At 54.0% G+C, this 23,500-nt stretch overlaps 2 protein-coding genes and 1 long non-coding RNA gene across 3 annotated transcripts in view; 1 reads left to right on the forward strand and 2 right to left on the reverse strand.

The window, feature by feature from the left end:
- Positions 1 to 325: 325 nt before the first annotated feature.
- EIF5A (eukaryotic translation initiation factor 5A) lies at positions 326 to 15,790 on the forward strand. Its single transcript, XM_033084281.1, has 6 exons — positions 326 to 404; positions 4,136 to 4,307; positions 9,441 to 9,545; positions 12,627 to 12,758; positions 14,162 to 14,229; positions 15,718 to 15,790. The coding sequence occupies exons 2-5, from the start codon at positions 4,143 to 4,145 to the stop codon at positions 14,222 to 14,224; spliced, it is 465 nt and encodes a 154-aa protein (XP_032940172.1). The 5' UTR covers positions 326 to 404; positions 4,136 to 4,142; the 3' UTR covers positions 14,225 to 14,229; positions 15,718 to 15,790.
- LOC117009927 lies at positions 10,759 to 12,578 on the reverse strand. The gene is made up of 3 exons (XR_004420561.1): positions 12,562 to 12,578; positions 12,149 to 12,511; positions 10,759 to 10,951 (listed from the first exon to the last, which is right to left on the reverse strand). It is a non-coding gene; the product is annotated as an uncharacterized LOC117009927 (long non-coding RNA).
- Positions 15,791 to 18,222: 2,432 nt separating the features above from the next.
- Positions 18,223 to 23,500, reverse strand: part of LOC117009890 (polyunsaturated fatty acid lipoxygenase ALOX15B-like) — a 35,036-nt gene continuing 29,758 nt past the window's right edge. Inside the window, exons 14-15 of the mRNA XM_033084243.1 lie at positions 21,356 to 21,526; positions 18,223 to 18,402 (exon numbers count right to left, since the gene is read on the reverse strand). Coding sequence (XP_032940134.1) covers positions 18,223 to 18,402; positions 21,356 to 21,526 — 351 coding nt within the window. The remainder of the gene's footprint in view (positions 18,403 to 21,355; positions 21,527 to 23,500) is intronic.

Here is a 23,500-nt window from a genome sequence, read left to right on the forward strand (position 1 = left end):
TCGCTCCCCGCGTGCTCCACACCTCGCGAGAGTTCGCGGAGGTGACGTCTCGCGAGAACACTCAGCCGAGTTCTTTCTGCCTAGCCTAACTCTCGCGAGATTTGCCGCGCTGGGTGCGCTCTCGCGAGACCGCGCAGGGGCGAGGCGGCGCCGCCATTACTCAAACCCCGCCCACACGGGGAGCGAGGGGGGCGCCTCGCGCATGCGCAGACCCCACCGCGCACCTCCCTTCCCCTCACTGCGCAGGCGCCATCCCCCCGCCTCCCCCGCCCCCCCCTCCCCGCGCATGCTCCGTGCGCTCCCCCCCTCACGGCCGGGGCGGGCGCGCAGGCGCGGTGGGGCCCGGGGGTTGCAGCAGCTCCAGCGCGGCGGCGGTTCGGGCTTCGGGGCTCGCGGGCTCGGCGGTGAGTCCGGGCCCTACCGGGGGGGTTCGAGGGGCGGCCGCGGTGTCGGGGATTGAGGGAGGATCCGCGGGGATGGGCGCAGCTCGCAGCGCGGCGCCGCTTTCCCCTCAGGCCCGGCCTAGGCCGCGCCCCCCCCCACCCCCGCCCTTCCAGGGGGGCCGCGTGGCGGCGGCGAGAGCGCGACCCCCCCCCCGGTAACGGGGAACGGGGGGAACCCCCTGAGTCCTCACGGGGGATTGGGGAGGCCTTGAAGTGCTGGGGAGGGATTGGGGATCCCCCCGGCGCTGCTGGTGGGGAATTGTGGGGGGGGGGTTCTGAGGGGAGTTGGGGACCCGGGTGAGGAATTGGGAAATCCGGGAAAGAATTTGGAGACCCCCGGGATTCCCTGTAAGGAACTTGGGGACCCCCGGGATTCTCTGTAAGGAATTTGGGGACTCCCGGGATTCCCGGTACAGAATTTGGGGACCCCTGGGATTCCCTGTAAGGAATTTGGGGATCCCCGGGATTCCCTCTGAGGAATTTTGGGACCCCCGGGATTCCCTGGGGACACCCCATGTCCTTATAAGGAAGTTGGGGAGACCCCGAAATCCATATAAGGAAGTTGGAGACCCCCCATGTCCATATAAGGAAGTTGGGGAGACCCCCTCATATCCATATAAGGAAGTTGGGGACCCCCCTTATGTCCTTTTAAGGAAGTCGGGGAGACCCCAAGTCCATATAAGGACATGAGGGGGGGGTTTCCTATAAAGAGGGGATTCCCCTCATTTAAAATGCGTGGGGACCCCCCAAAAAAACCCAAATTTCACCCCCGGAATTCCCATGGACCCCTCCATAAAAATCCCAACCTGGGACCCCCCAAAATTCCCCCCCCACCCCCTGGGACCCCCCCCCAAATAATTTTGGGGGTCCCCCACCCCAAATTTTGGGGTTCCGCCCCATTTTTGGTGTCCCCATTTTCCTTTTTTGGGGCTCCCCATTTTTGGGGTTCCCTTTTCCCATTTTGGGACCTCCCCCCGATCCCATTTTTGGGGGGTCCCAAATCCCTTTTTGAGCTCCCAAAATCCAAATTTTTGGGGTCTCTGCCGAATTTTGGGGTTCTTTGCCCCCCTGACCCCCCAAATTTTGGGATTCCCTGACCTCTGACCTCCCAAATTTTGGGGTTCCCCATTTCCTGTACCCCCATTTTTGGGGTCTCCACCCCCTTTTTTCTCACTTTCCCCCCAAATTTTGGGGTCCCCCAACCTCCCCCACCCCCCAAATTTTTTTAGCTTGTCCCTGACCCCCCAAATTTTGAATCTCTGTCCCCTGACCCCCCAAATTTTGGGGTTCTCCATTTCCTGACCCCCATTTTTGGGGTCTTCACCCTCAAATTTTGAATTTCCCATTTCAAATTTCCCATTTTAACCCCTCGATTTCCCATTTTTTCCCCAATTTTTGACCTCCCCCACCTCCCAAATTTTTTCAGCTTCCCCCTGACCCCCCAAATTTTTAATTCCCTGTCCTCTGACCCCTTAAATTTTGGGTTTTCACTTTTCAAATTTCCCATTTTAACCTTTCCATTTCCCATTTTTTCCCCAATTTTTGACCTCCCCCACCCCCCAAATTTTTTGTACATTTTCCTGACCCCCCAAATTTTTAATTCCCTGTCCTCTCACCCCCCAAATTTTGGGGTTTTTGGCACCTTCAGCTGAATTTTTTTAGGGTGTCCCCAACCCATTTTTGAATTCCCGTTACCATTTTTTCCCCAATTTTTGACCTCCCCCACCCCCCAAATTTTTTACACACCCCCCTCACCCCCCAAATTTTGAATCCCTTATCCCCTGACCCCCCAAATTTTGAGGTTCTCCATTTCCTGACCCCCATTTTTGGGGTCTTCACCCTCAAATTTTGGGTTTCCCATTTCAAATTTCCGATTTTTAACCCTTCCCTTCCCACTTTCCCCCAGTTTTTGGGGTCCCCCGACCTCCCCCACCTCCCAAATTTTTTGTACATTTTCCTGACCCCCCAAATTTTTTTTAACTTGTCCCTGACCCCCCAAATTTTTAATTCATTGACCTCCCACCCTCCAAATTTTGGGGTTTTCCCATTTCCGGTTTTCCATTTTTACACGTTCCTTCCACTTTTCCCCCAATTTTTGGGGTCCCATAATCTCCCCCAACCCCCAAATTTTTTTAGCTTGTTCCTGATCCCCCAAATTTTTAATTCCCTGTCCTCTGACCCCCCAAATTTTGGAGTTTCCCACCCCTGACCCCAATTTTTGGAGTCTCCACCCTCAAATTTTGGGGTTTCCCCATTTCCAATTTTGGCTTTTTAAGCTTCCCCTTCCACTTTTCCCCCAATTTTTGGGGTCCCATAATCTCCCCCAACCCCCAAATTTTTTTAGCTTGTCCCTGACCCCCCAAATTTTGTATTCCTGTCCTCCCACCCCCCAAATTTTGGGGTTTTTAGCACTTTCAGGGGCTTTTTTGGGGGTATCCTCAACCCATTTTTAACCCTTCCCTTCCCATTTTCCCCCCAATTTTTGGCCTCCCCCGACCTCCCCCACCCCCCAAATTTTTTGTACATTTTCCTGACCCCCCAAATTTTGAATTCCCCATCCCCTGACCCCCCAAATTTTGGGGTTCTCCATTTCCTGACCCCCAAAATTTTGAGTTTCCCATTTCAAATTTCCCATTTTTACACGTTCCTCCCACTTTTCCCCCAGTTTTTGGGGTCTCTCACCCCCCAAATTTTCTGTGCTTCCCCCTCACCCCCCAAATTTGAATTCTCTGTCCTTCCACTCCCCAAATTTTAAATTCCATGTCCCCTCACCCCCAAAATTTTGAGTTTCCCATCTAAAATTTCCCATTTTAACCACTCGATTTCCCATTTTTTCCCCCAATTTTTGGCCTCCCCTGACCTCCCCCACCCCCCAAATTTTTTGTACATTTTCCTGACCCCCCAAATTTTGAATTCCCTATCCCCTGACCCCCCAAATTTTGGAGTTTTTAGCACTTCCAGGTGCTTTTTTTGGGGTCTCCACCCTCTTTTTAAGCTTCCTCTCCCACTTCCCCCCAATTTTTGGGGTCCTCCACCCCCCAAATTTTTTGTACATTTTCCTGACCCCCCAAATTTTGGGGTTCTCCACCCCTGACCCCCATTTTTGGGGTCTCAACCCTTAAATTTTGGGATTATCTGTCCTCCCACCCCTCAAATTTTGCGTTTCTTATTTCAAATTTCCCATTTTAACCCCTCGATTTCCCATTTTTTCCCCAATTTTTGACCTCCCCCACCCCCCAAATTTTTTCTGCTTTCCCCTGACCCCCCAAATTTTGAATCCCCTATCCCCTGACCCCTCAAATTTTGGTTTTTCCCACCCCTGACCCCATTTTTGGGGTCTCAACCCTCAATTTTTGGGGTTTTCCTATTTCAAATTCCCATTTTTGAATTTCCGTTTCCCACTTCCCCCCAATTTTTGACCTCCCCCACCCCCCAAATTTTTTGTACATTTTCCTGACCCCCCAAATTTTTTTTAGCTTGTCCCTGACCCCCCAAATTTTAATTCCTTGTCCTCTCACCCCCCCAAATTTTGCGTTTCTTATTTCAAATTTCCCATTTTAACCCTTCGATTTCCCTTTTTTTCCCCAATTTTTGACCTCCACACCCCCCAAATTTTTTCTGCTTTCCCCTGACCCCCCAAATTTTGGATTCCCTATCCCCTGACCCCCCAAATTTTGGTTTTCCCCCCCCAGAGAGGCGATGGCCGACGACCTGGACTTCGAGACGGGGGACGCGGGCGCCTCGGCCACGTTCCCCATGCAGTGCTCGGCGCTGCGCAAGAACGGCTTCGTGGTGCTCAAGGGCCGCCCCTGCAAGATCGTGGAGATGAGCACCTCCAAAACCGGCAAGCACGGCCACGCCAAGGTGGGGAGGGGCAGGGAATCAACAAAGTTTTTTGGTGGGGGTTGGAAAAATCCCCGTGAGAATCTGAAAATCCTGAGCTGAGTTAGCGCAGATGAGATCGAGATCTTTTGGGGTCTGATAACCCAAAAAATCCCCAAAAAAAGCCCAAAAAATCCAAAAAAAAGCCCAAAAAAGTCCTAAAATTTGGGAATTTAGTAATGTCAAATTAGCCAGAGGCACAAAATTCCCAAAATTTTCTGGTGGGGGTTGCAAAAATCCCTGTGAAAATCTGAAAATCCTGAGCTGAGTTAGCGCGGATGAGATCGAGCTTTTCTGGGGTCCGATATGCACAAAAATTCCAAAAAAAATCCTAAAAAAAAATTTAAAAATCCCAAAATTTAGGAATTTGGGATTACCAAGGTGGGCAGAGCAACAAAATCACAGAAATTTTTTGGTGGGGGTTGTAAAAATCCCCGTGAGAATCGAGAAATCCTGACCTGAGATAGCGCGGATGAGATCGAGCTTTTTTGGGGTCTGATACCTCAAAAATACCCCAAAAAATCCCCAAAAAAATCCTAAAAAAAATTTAAAAATCCCAAAATTTAGGAATTTGGGATTGCCAAGGTGGGCAGAGCACCAAAATCCCCAAAATTTTCTGGTGGGGGTTGCAAAAATCCCCGTGAGAATCTGAAAATCCTGAGCTGAGTTAGCGCGGATGAGATCGGGATTTTTTGGGGTCTGATACCTCAAAAATACCCCAAAAAATCCCCGAAAATTCATAAAAAAATCCTAAAAAAAATTCTAAAAAATCCTAAAATTTGGGAATTTAGGATTATCAAGGTAGTCAGAGCTACAGAATCAACAAAGTTTTTTGGTGGGGGTTGGAAAAATCCCCGTGAGAATCCCAAAATCCTGAGCTGAGTTAGCGCGGATGAGATCGAGATCTTTTGGGGTCTGATACCCCAAAAATACCCCAAAAAAATCTCAAAAAATCATTAAAAAATCCTAAAAAAAATTCTAAAAAATCCCAAAATTTGGGAATTTGGGATTGCCAAGGTTGCCAGAGCCATAAAATCAACAAAATTTTTTGGTGGGGGTTGTAAAAATCCCCGTGGGAATCCCAAAATCCTGAGCTGAGTTAGCGCGGATGAGATCGAGATTTTCTGGGGTCTGATACCTCAAAAATACCCAAAAAAATTCTAAAAAAAATCTTTAAAAATCTCAAAATTTGGAAATTTGGGATTGCCAAAGAAGCCAAAATCCCAAAATTCCTGCTGGGAATCCCAAAATCCCCCCAGGAATCCCAAAATCCTGAGCTGAGTTAGCCCTGAGTGAGACTGAGCTTTTCTGGGGTCTGATACCTCAAAAATAACCCAAAAAAATCCCAAAAAATCGTTAAAAAATCCTAAAAAAAATTCTAAAAAATCCTATAATTTGGGAATTTGGGATTGCCAAGGTTGCCAGAGCCATAAAATCCCCAAAATTTTTTGGTGGGGATTGTAAAAATCCCTGTGAGAATCTGAAAATCCTGATCTGAGTTAGCCCCGAGTGAGACCGAGCTTTTCTGGGGTCTGATATGCTCAAAAATAGCCCAAAAAAATCCCCAAAAAATCCTAAAAAAATTTTAAAATCCCAAAATTTGGGAATTTGGGATTGCCAAGGTAACCAGAGCTACAGAATCAACAAAATTTTTTGGTGGGGGTTGTAAAAATCCCCGTGAGAATCCCAAAATCCTGAGCTGAGATAGCGCGGATGAGACCGAGATTTTCTGGGATCTGATAACCACAAAAATCTAAAAAAAATCCCCAAAAAAATCCTAAAAAAAATCCTAAAAAAAAATAATCTCAAAATTTGGGATTACCAAGGTAGGGAGAGCCATAAAATCAACAAAATTTTTTGGTGGGGGTTGTAAAAATCCCCGTGGGAATCGTGAAATCCTGAGCTGAGTTAGCCCAGGGATCTGATACCTCAAAAATACCCCAAAAAATCATAAAAAAATCCTAAAAAAAAATTTTAAAATCCCAAAATTTAGGAATTTGGGATTGCCAAGGTTGCCAGAGCCATAAAATCAACAAAATTTTTTGGTGGGGGTTGGAAAAATCCCCGTGAAAATCTGAAAATCCTGAGCTGAGTTAGCGCGGATGAGACCGAGATTTTCTGGGGTCTGATACCTCAAAAATACCCCAAAAAAATCCCCAAAAAATCCTAAAAAAAATTTAAAAATCCCAAAATTTGGGAATTTGGGATTGCCAAGGTAACCAGAGCTACAGAATCAACAAAATTTTTTGGTGGGGGTTGTAAAAATCCCCGTGAGAATCCCAAAATCCTGAGCTGAGTTAGCGCGGATGAGATCGAGATTTTCTGGGGTCTGATACCCCAAAAATACCCCAAAAAATCCCCAAAAAATCCTAAAAAAAAATTTAAAAATCCCAAAATTTGGGAATTTGGGATTACCAAGGTTGCCAGAGCCATAAAATCCCCAAAATTTTCTGATAGGAATCTCAAAATCCCCATGAGAATCGTGAAATCCTGAGCTGAGTTAGCGCAGATGAGATCGAGATTTTCTGGGGTCTGATACCCAAAAAAATCCCCAAAAAAGCCCAAAAAAAATCCTAAAAAAATAAAATAATCCCAAAATTTGGGATTGCTAAGGTAGTCAGAGCTACAGAATCACCAAAATTTTTTGGTGGGGGTTGTAAAAATCTCCATGAGAATCCGAAAATCCTGAGCTGAGTTAGCCCAGGGATCTGATACCTCAAAAATAACCCAAAAAATCATAAAAAAATCCTAAAAAAAATTCTAAAAAATCCTATAATTTGGGAATTTGGGATTGCCAATGTAACCAGAGCACCAAAATCCCCAAAATTTTTTGGTGGGGGTTGTGAAAATCCCCGTGAGAATCCCAAAATCCTGAGCTGAGTTAGCGCAGATGAGACCGAGCTTTTTTGGGGTCTGATAATCACAAAAATCCCCCAAAAAATCGTAAAAAAAATTCTGAAATCCCAAAATTTAGGAATTTGGGAATGCCAAGGTTACCAGAGCCATAAAATCAACAAAATTTTGTGGTGGGGGTTGGAAAAATCCCCGTGAGAATCTGAAAATCCTGAGCTGAGTTAGCGCGGATGAGATCGAGATTTTCTGGGGTCTGATAACCACAAAAATCTCAAAAAAATCCCAAAAACATCCTAAAAAAATCCTAAAAATCCCAAAATTTGGGAATTTGGGATTGCCAAGGTAGCCAAAATCCCGAAATTCCTCATTCCCAGTGCTCCCAGTACAGCTCCCAGTCCCTCCCAGTGCTCCCAGTAAAGCTCTCAGTGCTCCCAGTATGGCACATACCCTGCTCCCAGTGCTCCCAGTACTGCCCCTGATCCCTCCCAGTCCCTCCCAGTGCTCCCAGTCCTTCCCAGTGCTCCCAGTAAGGTCTGACCCCATTCCCAGTGCTCCCAGTACAGCTCCCAATCCCTCCCAGTGCTCCCAGTCCCTCCCAGTGCTCCCAGTATGGCTCTGTCCCTGTTCCCAGTACAGCTCCCGATCCCTCCCAGTGCTCCCAGTAAAGCTGCCAGTGCTCCCAGTCCCTCCCAGTACAGCCCCCAGTCCTTCCCGGTCCCTCCCAGTGTTCCCAGTAAAGCTCCCAGTGCTCCCAGTACAGCTCCAAATCACTCCAGTGCTCCCAGTATGGCCTGACCCCATTCCCAGTGCTCCCAGTACAGCTCCAAATCCCTCCCAGTTCCTCCCAGTATGGCCTGACCCCATTCCCAGTGCTCCCAGTAAAGCTCCCAGTGCTCCCAGTCCCTCCCAGGACAGCCCCCAGTCCTTCCCAGTCCCTCCCAGTGCTCCCAGTCCCTCCCAGTGTTCCCAGTAAAGCTCCCAGTGCTCCCAGTACAGCTCCAAATCCCTCCCAGTCCCTCCCAGTATGGCGTGACCCCATTCCCAGTGCTCCCAGTACAGCTCCAAATCCCTCCCAGTCCCTCCCAGTGCTCCCAGAATGGTCTGATCCTGTTCCCAGTGCTCCCAGTAAAGCTCCCAGTGCTCCCAGTACAGCCCCTGATCCCTCCCAGTGCTCCCAGTACAGCTCCCAGTACAGCCCCCAGTCCTTCCCAGTGCTCCCAGTACAGCCCCTGATCCCTCCCAGTGCTCCCAGTACAGCCCCCAGTCCTTCCCAGTGCTCCCAGTACAGCCCCCAGTCCTTCCCAGTGCTCCCAGTACAGCCCCTGATCCCTCCCAGTGCTCCCAGTACAGCCCCCAGTCCTTCCCAGTGCTCCCAGTACAGCTCCAAATCCCTCCCAGTACAGCTCCCAGTCCCTCCCAGTCCCTCCCAGTGCTCCCAGTATGGCACATACCCTGCTCCCAGTGCTCCCAGTAAAGCTCCCAGTGCTCCCAGTACAGCTCCAAATCACTCCAGTGCTCCCAGTGTGGTCTGACCCCATTCCCAGTGCTCCCAGTACAGCCCCAAGTCCCTCCCAGTGCTCCCAGTATGGCTCTGACCCCATTCCCAGTGCTCCCAGTATGGCTCTGACCCTGCTCCCAGTACAGCCCCTGATCCCTCCCAGTGCTCCCAGTCCTTCCCAGTGCTCCCAGTATGGCCTGACCCCATTCCCAGTGCTCCCAGTAAAGCTCCCAGTCCCTCCCAGTACTCTCAGTACCATTCTTATCCCAGTCCCATTCCTTCCCAGTGCTCCCAGTGCTCCCAGTATGGCACATGCCCTGTTCCCAGTGCTCCCAGTATGGCACATGCCCTGTTCCCAGTGCTCCCAGTACAGCCCCAAATCCCTCCCAGTGCTCCCAGTACAACCCCAAGTCCCTCCCAGTGCTCCCAGTCCCTCCCAGTGCTCCCAGTATGGCACATACCCTGTCCCCAGTGCTCCCAGTACATCTCCCAGTCCCTCCCAGTGCTCCCAGTACCGCCCCTAGTCACTCCCAGTGCTCCCAGTATGGCTCTGTCCCTGTTCCCAGTACAGCTCCCAATCCCTCCCAGTCCCTCCCAGTGCTCCCAGTACAGCCCCTGATCTCTCCCAGTAAAGCTCCCAGTGCTCCCAGTACAGCCCCCAGTCCCTCCCAGTGCTCCCAGTATGGCACATGCCCTGTTCCCAGTGCTCCCAGTACAGCCCCCAGTCCCTCCCAGTGCTCCCAGTAACCCCAGTTCCCCCCCAGGTGCACCTGGTGGGCATCGACATCTTCACGGGCAAGAAGTACGAGGACATCTGTCCGTCCACCCACAACATGGACGTGCCCAACATCAAACGCAATGACTTCCAGGTGAGACACACCTGTACACACCTGGGACACACCTGTGACACACCTGGGACAGGTAACACACACCTGGGACACACCTGGGCACAGCTGGGCACATCTGTCCGTCCACCCACAACATGGACGTGCCCAACATCAAACGCAATGACTTCCAGGTAATGACACCTGGGACACACCTGGGACACACCTGGGACACACCTGGGACAGGTAACACACACCTGGGACAGGTAACACACACCTGGGCACAGCTGGGCACATCTGTCCGTCCACCCACAACATGGACGTGCCCAACATCAAACGCAATGACTTCCAGGTGAGACACACCTGGGACAGGGAACACACACCTGGGACAGGTAATGACACACCTGGGACAGGTAACACACACAGCTGGGCACATCTGTCCGTCCACCCACAACATGGACATGCCCAACATCAAGCGCAATGACTTCCAGGTGAGACACACCTGGGACAGGTAATGACACACCTGGGACAGGTAATGACACACCTGTGACACACCTGGGACACACCTGGGACAGGTAATGACACACCTGGGCACAGCTGGGACAGGTAACACACACCTGGGACAGGTAATGACACCTGGGACACACCTGGGACAGGTAATGACACACCTGGGACACAGCTGGGACACACCTGTAACACACCTGTACACATCTGGGACAGGTAACACACCTGGGACACACCTGTACAGGTAATGACACACCTGGGACAGGTAACACACGTGGGACACACCTGGGACAGGTGACACACCTGTAACACACCTGTACAGAACTGGGCCTGTACTTCTTTGTCCATACCTGTTCATGGCTGTTCTCACCTGCCCGTAGCTGTATCTCACCTGTGTGTACCTGTGTGTGTTACCTGTCTGTCTGTGCCTGTCTGTACCTGTCTGTCTCACCTGTATCTCACCTGTCCATACCTGTCTCACCTGTCTGTGCCTGTATCTCACCTGTCTCACCTGTGTCTCTCACCTGTGCAGCTCATCGGGATCCAGGACGGGTACCTGTGTGTGTTACCTGTCTGTACCTGTCTGTACCTGTCTACCTGTCTTACCTGTGTTACCTGTATCTCACCTGTGTGTGTTACCTGTTTATCTCACCTGTCCCACAGCTCATCGGGATCCAGGACGGGTACCTGTGTGTGTCACCTGTCTGTACCTGTCTGTACCTGTGTGTGTTACCTGTCTGTACCTCTATCTCACCTGTCTCTCACTTGTCTCTCACCTGTGTTACCTGTTTAGCTCATCGGGATCCAGGACGGGTACCTGTGTGTGTTACCTGTCCGTACCTGTCTCTCACCTGTCTCTCACCTGTCTCACCTGTAGCTCATCGGGATCCAGGACGGGTACCTGTGTGTGTTACCTGTATCTCACCTGTCTCTCACCTGTCTCTCACCTGTCTCACCTGTAGCTCATCGGGATCCAGGACGGGTACCTGTGTGTGTTACCTGTCTGTACCTGTGTGTGTTACCTGTCTGTACCTGTGTGTGTTACCTGTCTGTACCTGTCTCTCACCTGTATCTCACCTGTATATCACCTGTCTCTCACCTGTCTCTCACCTGTCTCACCTGTAGCTCATCGGGATCCAGGACGGGTACCTGTGTGTGTTACCTGTGTCTCACCTGTGTTACCTGTCTGTACCTGTCCCCAGCTCATCAGTATCCAGGACGGGTACCTGTGTGTGTTACCTGTCCATACTTGTCTGTACCTGTATATCTCACCTGTCTCACCTGTTCAGCTCATCGGGATCCAGGACGGGTACCTGTGTGTGTTACCTGTGTCTCACCTGTGTTAGTTGTGTTACCTGTCTGTACCTGTGTCACAGCTCATCGGGATCCAGGACGGGTACCTGTGTGTGTTACCTGTGTGTGTTACCTGTCTCACCTGTGTGTGTTACCTGTCTCTCACCTGTAGCTCATCGGGATCCAGGACGGGTACCTGTGTGTGTTACCTGTCTGTACCTGTGTGTGTTACCTGTATCTCACCTGTCCATACCTGTCTCTCACCTGTAGCTCATCGGGATCCAGGACGGGTACCTGTGTGTGTTACCTGTATCTCACCTGTCCATACCTGTCTCTCACCTGTAGCTCATCGGGATCCAGGACGGGTACCTGTGTGTGTTACCTGTCTGTACCTGTGTGTGTTACCTGTATCTCACCTGTCCATACCTGTCTCTCACCTGTAGCTCATCGGGATCCAGGACGGGTACCTGTGTGTGTTACCTGTATCTCACCTGTCCATACCTGTCTCTCACCTGTCTCTCACCTGTAGCTCATCGGGATCCAGGACGGGTACCTGTGTGTGTTACCTGTCTGTACCTGTGTGTGTTACCTGTCTGTACCTGTATCTCACCTGTGTTACCTGTCCCACAGCTCATCGGGATCCAGGACGGGTACCTGTGTGTGTCACCTGTCTGTACCTGTGTGTGTTACCTGTCTGTACCTGTGTCTCACCTGTCTCTCACCTGTGTTACCTGTCCCCAGCTCATCGGGATCCAGGACGGGTACCTGTGTGTGTTACCTGTCTGTACCTGTGTGTGTTACCTGTCTGTACCTGTCTCTCACCTGTGTTACCTGTCTCTCACCTGTGTTACCTGTGTTACCTGTCCCACAGCTCATCGGGATCCAGGACGGGTACCTGTGTGTGTGTTACCTGTCCGTACCTGTCTCTCACCTGTCCATACCTGTCTCTCACCTGTCTCTCACCTGTAGCTCATCGGGATCCAGGACGGGTACCTGTGTGTGTTACCTGTATCTCACCTGTCTCACCTGTCTCACCTGTCTCTCACTGTCTCTCACCTGTCTCACCTGTAGCTCATCGGGATCCAGGACGGGTACCTGTGTGTGTTACCTGTCTCTCACCTGTGTTACCTGTCTCTCACCTGTGTTACCTGTGTTACCTGTCCCCAGCTCATCGGGATCCAGGACGGGTACCTGTGTGTGTTACCTGTCTGTACCTGTCTCTCACCTGTCTCACCTGTAGCTCATCGGGATCCAGGACGGGTACCTGTGTGTGTTACCTGTATCTCACCTGTATCTCACCTGTCACTCACCTGTGTTACCTGTCCCCAGCTCATCGGGATCCAGGACGGGTACCTGTCGCTGCTCCAGGACAGCGGGGAGGTTCGGGAGGACCTGAGGCTGCCAGAGGGGGAACTGGGCCGGGAGATCGAGCAGAAATACGACTGCGGCGAGGAGATCCTGGTACTGGGAGCACTGGTTTATACTGGGTTATACTGGGATGGGAACTGGGCCGGGAGATCGAGCAGAAATACGACTGCGGCGAGGAGATCCTGGTACTGGGACATACTGGGATATACTGGGAGGGACTGGGATGGGACTGGGTTATACTGGGATGGGACTGGGTTATACTGGGATGGGACTGGGTTATACTGGGATGGGAACTGAGCCGGGAGATCGAGCAGAAATACGACTGCGGCGAGGAGATCCTGGTACTGGGAGCACTGGTTTATACTGGTTTATACTGGGATGGGACTGGGATGGGACTGGGTTATACTGGGTTATACTGGGATGGGAACTGGGCCGGGAGATCGAGCAGAAATACGACTGCAGCGAGGAGATCCTGGTACTGGGACATACTGGGATATACTGGGAGGGACTGGGATGGGACTGGGTTATACTGGAAGGGACTGGGATGGACTGGGATGTAACTGGTTTGAACTGGAATGTAACTGGTGTGAACTGGGAGGGAACTGGTTTGAGTTGGGATGTAACTGGTGTGAACTGGTGTGAACTGGTCTGTACTGGTGTGAACTGGTGTGAAGTGGGATGTAACTGGTGTGAACTGGTGTGTACTGGTGTGAACTGGGATGTAACTGGTGTGAACTGGTGTGAACTGGTCTGTACTGGTGTGAAGTGGGATGTAACTGGTGTGAACTGGTCTGTACTGGTCTGTAACTGGTCTGTACTGGTGTGAACTGGTCCGTACTGGTCTGTAACTGGTCCGTACTGGTGTGAACTGGTCTGTACTGGTCTGTAACTGGTCTGTACTGGTGTGAACTGGTTTGTACTGGTGTAACTGGTGTGTACTGGTGTAACTGGTCTGTACTGGTCTGTACTAGTGTGAACTGGTGTGTACTGGTGTGAACTGGTTTGTACTGGTCTGTACTGGTCTGTACTGGTCTGTACTAGTGTGAACTGGTGTGAACTGGTTTGTACTGGTCTGTACTGGTCTGTACTGGTCTGTACTGGTGTGAACTGGTCAGAACTGGTCTGTACTGGTTTATACTGGTCCATACTGGTCTGTAACTGGTCCGTACTGGTGTGTACTGGTCTGTAACTGGTCTGTACTGGTCTATACTGGTCCATACTGGTCTGTAACTGGTCCGTACTGGTGTGTACTGGTGTAACTGGTCTATACTGGTCTGTAACTGGTCTGTACTGGTTTGTAACTGGTCCATACTGGTCTGTACTGGTCTATACTGGTCTATACTGGTCTGTACTAGTCCGTACTGGTCCGTACTGGTCTGTAACTGGTCCGTACTGGTCCGTACTGGTCTGTACTGGTTTATACTGGTCCGTACTGGTCTGTAACTGGTCCGTACTGGTCCATACTGGTCTCTAACTGGTCCGTACTGGTGCCGCAGATCACGGTGCTGTCGGCCATGACCGAGGAAGCCGCAGTCGCCATCAAAGCCATGGCCAAATAGGGCAGGTAAGGGGCGGGGCTAAAGGGGAGGGGGCGGAGCCATCCAAATATGGGAAAATGGGTGGGGTGGAGCCAAATATGGGAAAGGGGCGGGGTCATGGCTAAATATGGGCAAAAAGGGGCGGGACCGGGGCCAAATATGGGCAAAAAGGGGCGGGACCGGGGCCAAATCGGGAATAGGGGGCATGGGGGAGCCCTGGGTTGGGTCTGGGGGGGATTTGGGGTCCCTATTTGGGTCTGGGGTCCCATTTTGGGTCTGGGGGGATTTGGGGTCCCCATTTTGGGTCTGGGGTCCCATTTTGGGATTTGGGGTCCCTGTTTTGGGTTCCTGTTTTGGGTCGGGGGTCTCTCCGGGATTTTGGGTTCCTGTTTTGGGTCTGGGGTTCTGTTTGGGTTCCCCATTTTGGGTCTGGGGTCTCTCTGGGGTTTTAGTTCCCCATTTGGGTCTGGGGTCTCTGTTATTTTGGGTCTGGGGTCCCTGGGGTTATTTTGGGTCTGGGGTCTCTCAGGGATTTTGAGTTCCCATTTTGGTTCTGGGGTCTCCGGTTGCCCCTCCCCCTCTCTCTCTGGGTTCTCATTTTGGGTCTGGGGTCTCTGTGATGTTTTGGGTCTGGGGTCTCTATTATTTTGGGTCTGGGGTCCCAGCCCCTCCCCCTCTCTCTCTCTGGGGTTATTTTGGGTCTGGGGTCTCCAGCCCCTCCCCCTCCTCTCTCTCTGGGGTTATTTTGGGTCTGGGGTCTCTCTGGGGTTTCGGTTCCCATTTTGGGTCTGGGGTCTCCAGCCCCTCCCCCCTCTCTCTCTCTCTGGGTTCCCATTTTGGGTCTGGGGTCTCTCTGTTATTTTGGGTCTGGGGTCTCCAGCCCCTCCCCCCCTCTCTCTCTGGGGTTATTTTGGGTCTGGGGTCTCCAGCCCCTCCCCCTCCTCTCTCTCTGGGGTTATTTTGGGTCTGGGGTCTCTCAGGGGTTTCGGTTCCCATTTTGGGTCTGGGGTCCCAGCCCCTCCTCCCCTCTCTCTCTGGGGTTATTTTGGGTCTGGGGTCTCTCTGTTATTTTGGGTCTGGGGTCCCAGCCCCTCCCCCCCCCCTCTCTGGGGTTATTTTGGGTCTGGGGTCTCTCAGGGGTTTCGGTTCCCATTTTGGGTCTGGGGTCTCCAGCCCCTCCCCCCCCTCTCTCTCTGGGGTTATATTGGGTCTGGGGTCCCTGTGCTGTTTTGGGTCTGGGGTCCCAGCCCCTCCCCCTCTCTCTCTCTCTATTATTTTGGGTCTGGGGTCCCCAGCCCCTCCCCCCCTCTCTCTGGGGTTATTTTGGGTCTGGGGTCTCCAGCCCCCCCCCCCTCTCTCTGGGGTTATTTTGGGTCTGGGGTCTCTCTGTTATTTTGGGTCTGGGGTCTCCAGCCCCTCCCCCTCTCTCTCTCTGTTATTTTGGGTCTGGGGTCCCTGTGCTATTTTGGGTCTGGGGTCCCAGCCCCTCCCCCTCCCCCTCTCTCTCTCCCCAGGCCGGCGCCGCCGGGGTCGGGCCGGGCCCCCCCAACGCAGCCGCGGGGGGGGAGGGGCGCGGTGGGGGAGGGGCGGCCCCGAGCAGGGGGGGGGGAGGGGCTTGAACCCCGCCCCTCCCCCCCCTTCACCCCCACCCCCCCAAAAATGGGGATGGGGGCGGGGCTTGTTCGGGGAGGGGGAGGGGCGGCCCCAGGCCCCGCCCCCTCTCATCGCCCCTCCCCCATCGCCCCTCCCCCACCCCTGCCCCTCCCCCCCTCCTCGCCCCTCCCCCCCCCTCGTTGGGGCCTCGCCGGATCGGAAATAAATAAATAAATAAATAAATAAATGAGTGATGGAGGTGATTGATTAATTATTGATTATTGATTGATTATTGATTTATTGGGGAGGGGGGAGGGGCTGGGCGGAGTGACCGAGGGTGTGGTCAGTGTGAGGGGACAGAGTGACCAATGGTGTGGTCAGTGTGAGGGGACAGAGTGACCAATGGTGTGGTCAGTTTAAGGGCCTGACCCCAGGACAGAGTGACCACTGGTGTAGTCACTCAGAGGGGAGAGAGTGACCAATGGTGTGGTCAGTGTGAGGGAGTGACCAATGGTGTGGTCAGTTTAAGGGCCTGACCCTAGGACAGAGTGACCAATGGTGTGGTCACTCAGAGGGGATGGAGTGACCAATGGTGTGGTCAGTTCAAGGGGACAGAGTGACCAATGGTGTGGTCACTCCGAGGGGGCGGAGTGACCACTGCAGTGGTCAGTATAGGACTGACCCCAGACAGAGTGACCAATGGTGTGCTCAGTGTGAGAGTGGCCAATGGTGTGGTCAGTCAGAGGGGACAGAGTGACCACTGCAGTGGTCAGTGTGAGAGTGACCCCAGGACAGAGTGACCAGTGGTGTGGTCAGTGTGAGAGTGACCCCAGGACAGTGACCAATGGTGTGGTCAGTTCCAATGAGTGACCAAGGGTGTGGTCAGTGTGAAGGAGTGACCAATGGTGTGGTCATTCAGACGGGGCGGAGTGACCAATGGTGTCAGTTCAAATGAATGACCAATGGTGTGGTCAGTTCCAATGAGTGACCAATGGTGTGGTCACTCCAAGGGGACAGAGTGACCAATGGTGTGGTCAGTGTGAGAGTGACCCCAGGACAGAGTGACCAATGGTGTCAGTTCCAATGAGTGACCAGTGGTGTGGTCACTCCGAGTGACCCCAGGACAGAATGACCACTGCACTGGTCAGTGTGAGTGACCAATGGTGTGGTCACTCTGAGGGGACAGAGTGACCAATGGTGTGGTCAGTGTGAGAATGACCAATGGTGTGGTCACTCAGAGGAAGCAGAGTGACCAATGGTGTGGTCAGTTCAAGGGCCTGACCCCAGGACAGAGTGACCACTGCAGCAGTCAGTGTGAGAGTGACCCCAGGACAGAGTGACCACTGGTGTGGTCAGTGTGAGAGTGACCACTGGTGTCAGTTCAATCAGTGACCACTGCAGTGGTCAGTCCCTGTCACAGTGACCCCTGCGCTGCTCCAGTGGCCCTTGGGGACACTTTGGTAGCCCCAGGGGATGGAAACGAGATGGATGATGATGCTGACAGTTTGGTAGCCACAGGAGATGTTTTAGTAGCCCCCTCATATGGAGATGACATTGATGATGATGCTGAGAGTTTGGTAGCCACAGGAGATGTTCTGGTAGCCACAGGGGATGGAATGTTTCAGTAGCCCCCTCAGATGGAGATAAGATGGATCATGTTGGTGGCCACAGGGGATGTTTTGGTGGCCACAGGGGATGGAAATGAGTTGGATGACATTGATGACACTTTGGTAGCCACAGGGGACGTTTCGGTGGCCCCAGGGGATGGAGATGAGATGGATCATGTTGGTAGCCACAGGGGATGTTCTGGTGGCCACAGGGGATGGAAACGAGATGGATGATGATGCTGAGAGTTTGGTAGCCCCCTGGCCCCCTCTGGTAGCCCCCTCATATGGAGATGAGATGGATCATGTCGGTAGCCACAGGAGATGTTTTAGTAGCCACAGGGGATGGAAATGAGATGGATGATGATGCTGAGAGTTTGGTAGCCACAGGGGATGTTCTGGTAGCCACAGGGGATGGAGATGAGATGGATCATGTTGGTAGCCACAGGGGATGGAAATGAGATGGATGATGATGCTGACAGTTTGGTAGCCACAGGAGATATTTTGGTAGCCACAGGGGATGTTTTGGTAGCCCATGGATGTTTGCTGGGTATGGATATGATGCTGAGAGTTTGGTAGCCAAAGGGGATGTTCTGGTAGCCACAGGGGATGGAGATGAGATGGATGATGATGCTGAGAGTTTGGTAGCCACAGGAGATGTTCTGGTAGCCACAGGGGACGTTTCAGTAGCCCCCTCAGATGAAGATGAGATGGATCATGTTGGTAGCCACAGAGGATATTTCAGTAGCCCCCTCAGATGGAGATGAGGTGGATGATGATGCTGAGAGTTTGGTAGCCACAGGGGGTCCCCTGGTAGCCCCCTCAGATGGAGATGCTCTCCTGCACGCCGGCAGGGTCCAGGTAGGGGTAGGGCAGCCCCAGGCGGGCGTTGCGGGCTCGGATCCGCTCCGACACCGCGGCCAAACGGGAGCGGAACCGGCCCAGGGCGCGCAGAGCCGGAGCCGAGAGCAGCAGGTCCTGGGAGCGGCGGCCCAGCGGGCGCTGGGGACACGGGGACATTTGGGGACAGTGAGGGGACATTGGGGACATTGGGGATGTTGGGGACATTGGGGACATTGGGGATGTTGGGGACATTGGGGGTGTTGGGGACAGAGGGGACATTGAGGGGACATTGGGGGTGTTGGGGACATTGGGGGGATTGGGGGGGTTGGGGACATTGAGGGGGCATTGCGGGGATTGGGGACATTGGGGACAGTGAGGGGACATTGAGGACAGTGGGGGGATTGGGGACATTGGGGACATCAATGGGGATTGGGGACACAGGGGACAGTCAGGGGACAGTGGGGATGTTGGGGACAGTGGGGATGTTGGGGACATTGGGGACATTGGGGACATCAATGGGGACATTGGGGGGATTGGGGGGATTTGGGACAGTGAGGGGGCACTGGGGACATCAATGGGGATTGGGGACATTGGGGACATTGGGGATGTTGGGGACATTGGGGGGATTGGCGACAGTGAGGGGACATTGGGGACATTGGGGGCGTTGGGGACATCAATGGGGATTGGGGACATTGGGGACATTGAGGGGACATTGGGGACATTGGGGACATCAATGGGGATTGGGGACATTGGGGGGACATTGGGGACACTATGGGATTGGGGACATCAATGGGGACATCAATGGGGATTGGGGACATTGGGGATGTTGGGGACATTGGGGACATTGAGGGGACATTGGGGGGATTGGGGACATTGGGGACATCAATGGGGATTGGTGGCATTGGGGACATTGGGGGGATGTTGGGGACACAGGGGACATTGGGGACATCAGTGGAGATTGGGGACATTGGGGACATTGGGGACATTGGGGACAGTGAGGACACTTAGGGACATTGGGGGGATTGGGGATGTTGGGGACATTGGGGACATCAATGGGGATTGGGGACATTGGGGACATCAATGGGGATTGGGGACATTGGGGACAGAGGGGACAGAGGGGACATTGGGGACATTTGGGGACATTGGGGATGTTGGGGATGTTGGGGACATTGGGGACATTGGGGACATCAATGGGGATTGGGGACATTGGGGACATTGAGGGGACAGTGAGGGGACAGTGGGGACATTGGGGGGATTGGGGGGATTGGGGACAGTGGGGGGATTGGGGACATCAATGGAGGATTGGGGACATTGGGGACAGAGGGGACAGTGGGGGGATTGGGGACATTGAGGGGACATTGGGGACATTGGGGACATCAATGGAGATTGGGGACATTGAGGACGTTGGGGACAGTGGGAGGATTGGGGACATTGACAGGACACTGGGGACATTGAGGGGATTGGGGACGTTGGGGACATTGAGGGGACATTGGGGATATTGGGGGGTTGGGGACATTGGGGACGTAAAATCCCAATGCTGAAATCCCAACCCTGTCCTCAAAAATGTCCCCAAATGTCCCCTCAATGTCCCCAATGCCACCAGTATGACCAGTGTCCCCACTGTCCCCAATGTCCTCAATGTCCCCAGTGTCCCCAGTACTCCCAGTATGACCAGTTCCACCAGTGTCCCCAGTGTCCCCAACGTCCCCAGTGTCCCCAACACCACCAGTGACACCAGTATGACCAGTGTCCCCAATGTCCTCAATGTCCTCAATGTCCCCAATGCTCCCAGTATCACCAGTATGACCAATGTCCCCAATGTCCCCTACATCTCCAGTGTCCCCAATGCTCCCAGTATGCCCAGTGTCCCCAATGTCCCCAATCCCCATTGATGTCCCCAACGCCCCCAGTGCTCCCAGTATGACCAGTGTCCCCAATGTCCCCATTGTCCCAAATGTCCCCAATGTCCCCAATCCGCCCAATGTCCTCTCAGTGTCCCCAATGTCCCCAACCCCCCCAATGTCCCCAATGTCCCCAATCCCCATTAATGTCCCAGATGTCCCAACTGTCCCCAAATCCCCTCAATGTCCCCAATCCCCCCTGCTGTCCCCAAATGTCCCCAACCCCCCCAATGTCCCAAATCCCCATTGATGTCCCAAATATCCCCAATGTCCCCAATGTCCCCAATGTCCCCAATGTCCCCAATCCCCCCACTGTCCCCAGTCCCCCGAATGTCCCCAAATCCCCTCAGTGTCCCCAATCCCCATTAATGTCCCCAAATGTCCCCACTGTCCCCAACCCCCCCACTGTCCTCAATCCCCATTAATGTCCCCAACCCCCATTAATGTCCCCAACCCCCCCACTGTCCCCAATCCCCATTAATGTCCCCACTGTCCCCAACCCCCATCAATGTCCCCAATCCCCATTAATGTCCCAAATGTCCTCATTGTCCCCAATGTCCCCAATCCCCCAAATGTCCCCAATGTCCCCAATGTCCCCAATGTCCCCAATGTCCCCAATGTCCCCATTCCCCTCAATGTCCCCCAGTGTCCCCAATCCTCATTAATGTCCCCAATGTCCTCACTGTCCCCAAATCCCCTCAATGTCCCCAATCCCCCCTGCTGTCCCCAATGTCCTCACTGTCCCCAGTGTCCCCAATCCCCATTAATGTCCCCAAATGTCCCCACTGTCCCCAACCCCCCCACTGTCCCCAATCCCCATTAATGTCCCAAATGTCCCCATTGTCCCCACTGTTCCCAATCCCCCCAACCCCCATTAATGTCCCCACTGTCCCCACTGTCCCCAACCCCCATTGATGTCCCCAAATGTCCCCACTGTCCCCACTGTCCCCAATGTCCCCAATGTCCCCAATGTCCCCCAAATCCCCTCAATGTCCCCAATGTCCCCAATGTCCCCAATCCTCCTCAGTGTCCCCAATGTCCCCAATCCCCATTAATGTCCCCAAATGTCCCCACTGTCCCCACTCTCCCCAACCCCCATTGATGTCCCCAATGTCCCCAATGTCCCCAATGTCCCCAACCCCCATTAATGTCCCAAACGTCCCCACCGTCCCCAATGTCCCCCCTGTCCCCAAATGTCCCCAGTCTCTCACCGGCTCCCCTCCCTCGTAGCTGACCACGCTCAGCAGGGCCAGCAGGGCCCCGGTGGCCGCCGGGCCGGGCATTGTGGCCACCAGCAGCTCCTCGGTGGCTTCCTCGGGGGCGGCCGGCGGGGGGCGCTGCAGCGAGCCCGGCGTGTTCGGCATCCAGGCCGCGTAGTCGTACTGGGGGGGGTGGGATTGGGCTAGTGAATGGGGCTAGTGGGCTAGTGGGCTAGTAAAGGGGGCTAGTGGGCTACCAAAGAGACCTGGGGGGCTAGTGGGCTAGCTGGGTCACTCAGGGGTCACCTGGGTCACTCAGGGGTCAGTGGGGTCACTCAGGGGTCACTCAGGGTAGTCGCACTGGGGGAGGGGACAGGGGGCTAGTAAATGGGGCTAGTGGGCTAGTAAAGAGACCTGGGGAGCTAGTGGGCTAGTGAGGGGGGCTAGGGGGGCGCTGCAGCGAGCCCGGCGTGTTCGGCATCCAGGCCGCGTAGTCGTACTGGGGAGGGTGGGATTGGGCTAGTAAATGGGGCTAGTGGGCTAGTAAAAGGGGCTGGGGGGCTAGTGGGCTAGTAAAGGGGTCTGAGGGCTAGCTGGGTCACTCAGGGGTCAGCCTTGGGCCAGTAAAGGGACCTGGGGGCTACCTGGGTCACTCAGAGGCTAGTGGGCTAGTGGGCTAGTGAAGGGGGCTAGTGGGCTAGTAAAGGGGTCTGGGGGGCTAGTGGGCTAGTGAGGGGGGCTAGTGGGCTAGTGGGCTAGCTGGGTCACTCAGGGGTCACTCAGAGGTCAGCTGGGGGCTAGTGGGCTAGTGAGGGGGGGTAGTGGGCTACCAAAGGGACCTGGGGGGCTAGTGGGCTAGTGAGGGGGGGAGTGGGCTACCAAAGGGACCTGGGGGGTAGTGGGCTAGTAAAGAGACCTGGGGGCTAGTGGGCTAGTGAGGGTGGCTAGTGGGCTAGTGAGGGTGGCTAGTGTGTTAGTGAAGGGGGCTAGTGAACTGGTGGGCTAGTGAAGGGGGCTAGTGGGCTAGTGGGCTAGCTGGGTCACTCAGGAGTCACCTGGGGGTTGTGGGCTACCTGAGATATCTGTGGGGCTAGTGAAGGGGGCTAGTGGGCTAGTGAAGGGGTCTGGGGGGCTAGTGGACTACCTGAGATATCTGTGGGGCTAGCTGGGTCAGTCAGGGGCTAGTGGGCTAGTAAAAGAGCTAGTGGGTTAGTAAAGAGACCTGGGGCTAGTGAAGGGGTCTGGGGGCTAGCTGGGTCACTCAGGGGTCAGCCTTGGGCTAGTAAAGGGACCTGGGGGCTACCTGGGTCACTCAGAGGCTAGTGGGCTAGTGGGCTAGCAAAAGGGCTAGTGGGCTAGTAAAGGGGTCTGGGGGGCTAGTGGGCTAGTGAGGGGGGCTAGTGGGCTAGTGGGCTAGCTGGGTCACTCAGGGGTCACTCAGCGTAGTTGTACTAGGGGAGGGGGGTTGGGCTAGTAAATGGGGCTAGTGGGCTAGTGAAAGGGCTGGGGGGCTAGTGGGCTAGTGAGGGGGGGGACGGGGGCGCTGCAGCGAGCCCGGCGTGTTCGGCATCCAGGCCGCGTAGTCGTACTGAGGAGGGTGGGCTAGTGAATGGGGCTGGTGGGCTAGTGAAAGGGCTGGGGGCTAGTGGGCTAGTGAGGGTGGCTAGTGGGCTAGTAAAGGGGGCTGGGGAGCTAGTGGGCTAGTAAAGGGGGCTAGTGGGCTAGTAAAGGGGTCTGGGGGGCTAGTGGGCTAGTAAAGGGGTCTGGGGGCTAGCTGGGTCACTCAGGGGCTAGTGGGCTAGTGGGCTAGTAAAAGGGTCTGGGGGCTAGTGAAGGGGGCTAGTGGGCTAGTAAAGTGGTCTGGGGGCTAGCTGGGTCACTCAGGGGCTAGCGGGTTAGTAAAGGGGTCTGGGGGGCTAGTGGGCTACCTGAGATATCTGTGGGGCTAGCTGGGTCAGTCAGGGGCTAGTGGGCTAGTAAAAGGCCTAGTGGGCTAGTAAAAAGACCTGGGGCTAGTAAAAGGACCTGGGGGTCTACTGGGCTTGTAAAGGGGTCTGGGGGCGAGTAAAGGGGTCTGGAGGGCTAGTGACTAGTAAAGTGGTCTGGGGGGCTAGTGGCTAGTGAAGGGGGTTAGTGGGCTAGTGGGCTAGTAAAAGG

This window comes from Catharus ustulatus, chromosome 37 (assembly GCF_009819885.2).
Source record: "Catharus ustulatus isolate bCatUst1 chromosome 37, bCatUst1.pri.v2, whole genome shotgun sequence".
NCBI classification, from domain to species: Eukaryota; Metazoa; Chordata; class Aves; order Passeriformes; family Turdidae; genus Catharus; species Catharus ustulatus.

Excerpts from the sequence above, each read along its gene's own strand:
- EIF5A (XM_033084281.1), top strand. The coding sequence starts at position 4,143 with ATGGCCGACGACCTGGACTTCGAGACGGGGGACGCGGGCGCCTCGGCC. Across the intron at positions 4,308-9,440 it reads GCAAGCACGGCCACGCCAAG|GTGCACCTGGTGGGCATCGA; the intron begins GTGGGGAGGGGC and ends GTTCCCCCCCAG. Across the intron at positions 9,546-12,626 it reads TCAAACGCAATGACTTCCAG|CTCATCGGGATCCAGGACGG; the intron begins GTGAGACACACC and ends ACCTGTCCCCAG.